The 4,991-nt window shown below is 43.7% G+C and overlaps 1 protein-coding gene across 1 annotated transcript in view; it reads right to left on the reverse strand.

Moving 5' to 3' along the window:
- Positions 1–4,991, reverse strand: part of SEMA4D (semaphorin 4D) — an 88,787-nt gene that overhangs the window by 55,382 nt on the left and 28,414 nt on the right. Inside the window, exons 6-7 of the mRNA XM_030885418.2 lie at positions 4,236–4,349; positions 1,003–1,154 (exon numbers count right to left, since the gene is read on the reverse strand). Of these exons, the coding sequence (XP_030741278.1) occupies positions 1,003–1,154; positions 4,236–4,349 (266 nt within the window). The remainder of the gene's footprint in view (positions 1–1,002; positions 1,155–4,235; positions 4,350–4,991) is intronic.

Raw genomic sequence — 4,991 nt, forward strand, 5'->3', positions numbered from 1 at the left:
ATCATTGTGAATGAGGGGGAGTGCAGAGTGGGGATCCAAAGCCCATCTGTAGGCAACTGGACATCCCCTTACAGAAAGGTTGCGGGGAGGAGATGAGCCAGTCAAGGTGCAGTGTAGCAACGATGAAACATACAATTTTCCTCTAGTTCTTAAATGCTTCCTCCCCAGTATTATCATGATCCTAATTATACCTTACAAATCTGGCTAGACCAGAGGATGTACACGGGTACAGATAGGAACTGGAAACACAGGGAATCCAGGACAGATTAACCCCTCAGGACCAGTGGTGAGAGTGGTAATACCAAGGGGTGGAGGGAAGGTGGGGTAGAAAAGGGGGAATCGATTACAAGGATCTACATATAACCCTCTCCCTGGGGGATTGACAACAGAAAAGTGGGTGAAGGGAGACGTCAGTGTAAGACATGACAGTGTAAGAGATGACAAATTAATAATAATTTATAAATTATCACGGATTCATGAGGGAGGGGTAGTGGGGAGGGAGGGGAAAAATGAGGCGCTGATATCAAGGGCTCAAGTAGAAAGTAAATGTTTTAAGGATGATGATGGCAACAAATGTACAAATGTGCTTGACACAATGGATGTATGTATGGACTGTGATAAGAGTTGTAGGAACCCCCGATAAAATGATTTAAAAAACAAAACAAAACAAAATAAAAACTGAACAAACATTAACTTCATATATCTTGGTGAAATTTGAAGACAAAATGTCCCAAAGTTAGTCACCTAAAAGTAAGGGTACTCGTCACCCTTCCATGGGTGCAAATATACCCCAGCCTCCAAGAAAAGGGCCGTAGTTGAAACAGAAGTGCTATTTCACATGGCAAGCCTTCCAGCAAAACGTTGATCATTGAAGCAAAGAATAAAGTAGTAAATCACATCCATATTACAGGTAAGGTTAAAGTGAGTAAAAGCTATAATTTTCAGATATGCCATTGGCATAGGCTAGGACTAAAAGAAAATGAAAACTGAATGGTATCTTACCTTGCATACTCTCGCTATCCTTGGGATCATCAGCTTAAAAACAAACTCATATTCCACAGATACCTCCATGAAGAAGAAGTACACCTTGTCATCCTCAACCTCTGTGTCACTGAAGTGTCTTCGTATGACATCTACGAAGACAAAGCTGGGCTCTGCAGAGGAGAAACAGCCCTGAGTTCTCGGTACACATCAAACTGTATACTGCCCAGCCATCAGACTTAATATTGGTATCATGTCAATACCCTGAAAACTGATCCACAGATTCAATGCAATCCCTATAAAAATCCCAACATTGTTTTTGTAGAAACGGGAAACCAAGCATCAAATTCTTAGGGAATTTGAAGAAACTAGGAGGACTCTCATGTCCCAATTTCAGAATGTACAGTAATCAAAGCAGTCTCATGCCAGTATAAGGATAGATAATGAGATGTCATCAAACCAAAAGACTCTGCTCAAGGGCTCCTTGGGCACATCTAAAGGTGCATGGGCCATACTCTAGCACCTACCGTGCAGGAATGATGACATTTATGAGCCACTGAGTGTGCTCAGTCTACTCTTCTCAACCTCAGAGCTTCTCCCTTCACAGATACATCCCTGAGAAGCTAGCATGAGTTTCCTTACTGACAGCCTTGAGTCCCCAGGGGGCCAGTCCCAATGTCCATAGAGACTGTCAGGGAGTCAGCCCCTAACAAGTCATCACAGGCCCGGCAGGTGCAATTGTACAACTATGACATATAAAGATTACAGTAAAGGCATGGAGAATAAGAGAGATAGGAGAGAGAATAAAATGAAGGAGTCAGGCACATTTTATGGTGACATGCTCACCTCAACCCCACTTGATGGTCCACAAGGAGATCCAGAAACCAGAGAGGAGCATGAGGGAGACCGATTTATTTCTAACCAAAGCCTATCTATACTTGGGGCATGCAAGCCCCCTGATTACAGGTAATGACCTACATCACAGGAAGGGGTTATAAGAAAGGCAATACAGTAATGGGAGGGGAACAATCTCAGGGTGCATATGCAATAGGAAGAGGAGGGACCAGGGGTCCACATGACAAGATGGGCAGATCCTAGATTCAAGATGGAGCCTAACCTTGATGGTTCTTGAGCTGGAGACTTGACTTATTCTAAGCTTTCTATGGAAAGGAATCCACTCCTCTTAACAGCTGGGAGTGAGACCCACCTGTGATGGGATAAACAAGAGTGTCTGCTTGCTCTGGATGGCTGAATGCCTACAGGGAGAATATCTCTAAGCATCTGACCTCCCACCATGTGCTGGCAAACAGCCTCTTAGGTTAGGCATATATTTGGGGGAGACAAAGCTGAGGGAAAGTCTTTTTATATTCCACAAGAGGCCATCTGTAAAATATGCATTTTCTATTTTTTAAATTAATTATTTATTAATCATTTTATGGGGGGGGGGCTCTTACAAATCTTATGACAATACATGCTTCATTTGTATTAAGCATACTTGTACATATGTAGCCATCAACATTTCCAAAACATTTTCTTTCTACTTGAGCCCTAGGTATCAGCTTCTCTTTTTTCCCCCTCTGTCCCTCTCCCTCCCACCCTTGTGAATCCTTGATCAATTACATATTATTGTTGTTATTTCATGCCTTACACTGTCTGTTGTCTCCCTTCACCCACACTGCTGTTATTGGTTCCCCCTGGGGGATGGGCTATATATCCAACTTTGTGATGGGTTCCCCCTGCTCCCATCATTCCCCTACCCTCATGATTATCACTACTCCCACTATTGTTCCTGAGGGTTTATTCATCCTGAATTCCATGTGTCAAGAGCTCTTATCTGTACCAATGTGTGTACTCTGGTCTAGCCAGATAAAATATGCATTTTCTGGCTTAAATAATAAACCCTCCAGCTAACAAATCCAGACATGCAGCAGCTATGTCTCCTTGGCTGCTTCATGCTGAGGAGTGGTCAGCTGTTCCTGCTTCTCTGGCCACAGCTTTTGGCACCTATACCAAACCATCCTGCCTCTTGAGAGACTAGGAGGCTTCAAACCTAAGGATCCCATTGGCTGGCATCCACAAGAAAAGTTCCAAGTGAGTAGGTATGAGCCATCTATACCTTGAAAACCCAACTCGACAATACACATGCTTTTTGGAGGCACTAAAGAATTGAACTCTATTATGATAAGCCATTTAATGTTGTCCCCAGAGAATGATGCCAATGTGCATTTGCTTTGCACTTCAATATCACCCATGCCAATTACACATCCCAATCTGATTAATCTGAACAAGGCTTAGCATCAGACTCTCACTGTTAATACAACCTTCCAAATAAATCAGTTTTAAGGGAGAACATTACTTAGAGCAATGCCTCAGTAAAGGAGAAAAACATACACATGTCCTTGGTCTTTGGTTCACAGAGCTCCACACAGTGGTAGACGTGTTCCTAAAGTACCGAGGACTTGTCACCCAGTCCTTTGAATCAACGGGTGCTTCTGCAGCCTACCAACCTGCACCAAGGGTGACAAAAGGCGTTCCTTACAATCAGTGGATGAGCAAGGGATACCTTGCTTACAGTTCTGGTTTCGGAAGCCTCCCCTGCTGGGCAGGCACTACCCAAAGTGAATGTCGGCATCACTGCAGCCCTTTTCTGGAGAACTTTGAACAGTTCACCTGCTTGTTCATTTTACTTAGATGGAAAAAGGGCCAGATGTGTGACTATATATTGACTCATGGATTGTGGTAAATGATTAGGATTGACCACCAAGGACTTAGAAGGAACATATTTGGAAAATAGATGAAAGGAGTTGTGGGGAAGAGGTACGTGGTCAGATCTCTCCGCATAGCCAAAGCGAAAATATTTGTAGTTCATGTGATGTTTACCAAAGGGTCACTTTTAATAATCAAGTGGAAAGAATGATACATGCATTCTATTGAAAATAGCCGCTTTCCTCAGTCACTCCTGACATTACTCAGTGGACTCATGAACAAAGTAGTCACGGTGGTAGGAATGAAGGTTATGTATGGACCCAGCAACATGGATTTCCACTTACCGATGCTGATTTGACTACTGCCACTGTTGAAAGCCTAATGATTTTCTAGCAGCAGAAACCAACACATTGTCCCTTATGCACTGAACTACCCAACACCACCTCATTCAGAGCCAGCAAAAGGAGACATAAACAGGTGCACTTCCATTGGCAAGGAAGTAGTCATGCATAGAAATGCACTTTCAGTGATCAGCTTTTGGTTCTTACCATTAAGCCAAGGTATTGCATACTCTGTTCTCAGCGGACTTTGGGAAGAATGGCGGGAGATGATGGGTTCACTTCCCAAAAAGTTATATGATGTGCCGGAGTAAAGCTCTCCATCTTCATCAGCCCAGGGAGAAAGAGGAGAAGTGAATAAGCATCTCAGGTTGCGGCATCAGTACAGGAGACAACTTGCTCAACACATTTTGCTAACATACTAGCCAAGCTATGTACGACCTAAGAGCTTCATGTAACCCCTCCTGGAGATATGGAGACCATGTTCCCTCCTGCCTCTGCTTCTTTTTGATGTGGATTTTGGGCTGTCTTTTATGAGCAACCACTAAACATAATGAAGCACTTCCAACATCCATTAAAACAGTTGTAAACATGACAGTAGGATCCTCAAGCTCTTCTCAGCAGGATGTGTCTCAGCTATAAGGCCCTACTCAAGCAGAAACATTCTACTCAGTATTACCATGCAACCAACAGCATCCACACAAAGTACTGATGTAAAATAATGGTCCTTGTGGCAGTTATATAATCTGTCAACTTGTGAAGGGGTGGAGTTTAGCCTGTCAATCAGGTTGCAGCTTGATGACCTCATTTGGAGGCACTATGGAGATAAGTAGCTCACTGGAGGGCAGACCCACAGTCTCTGCTTGTCTCCCTGTGAGACATTCCTGTTGACAAGTCACATGGAGCCAAGCTGATGGAGCCTGAGCCCTGGAGCTGGAGGAGCCACATGGAGATCCACGCCAGCAT

This window comes from Echinops telfairi, unplaced genomic scaffold, assembly GCF_000313985.2.
Source record: "Echinops telfairi isolate 266 unplaced genomic scaffold, ASM31398v2 ScPeMD7_27;HRSCAF=92, whole genome shotgun sequence".
Classification (NCBI taxonomy): Eukaryota; Metazoa; Chordata; class Mammalia; order Afrosoricida; family Tenrecidae; genus Echinops; species Echinops telfairi.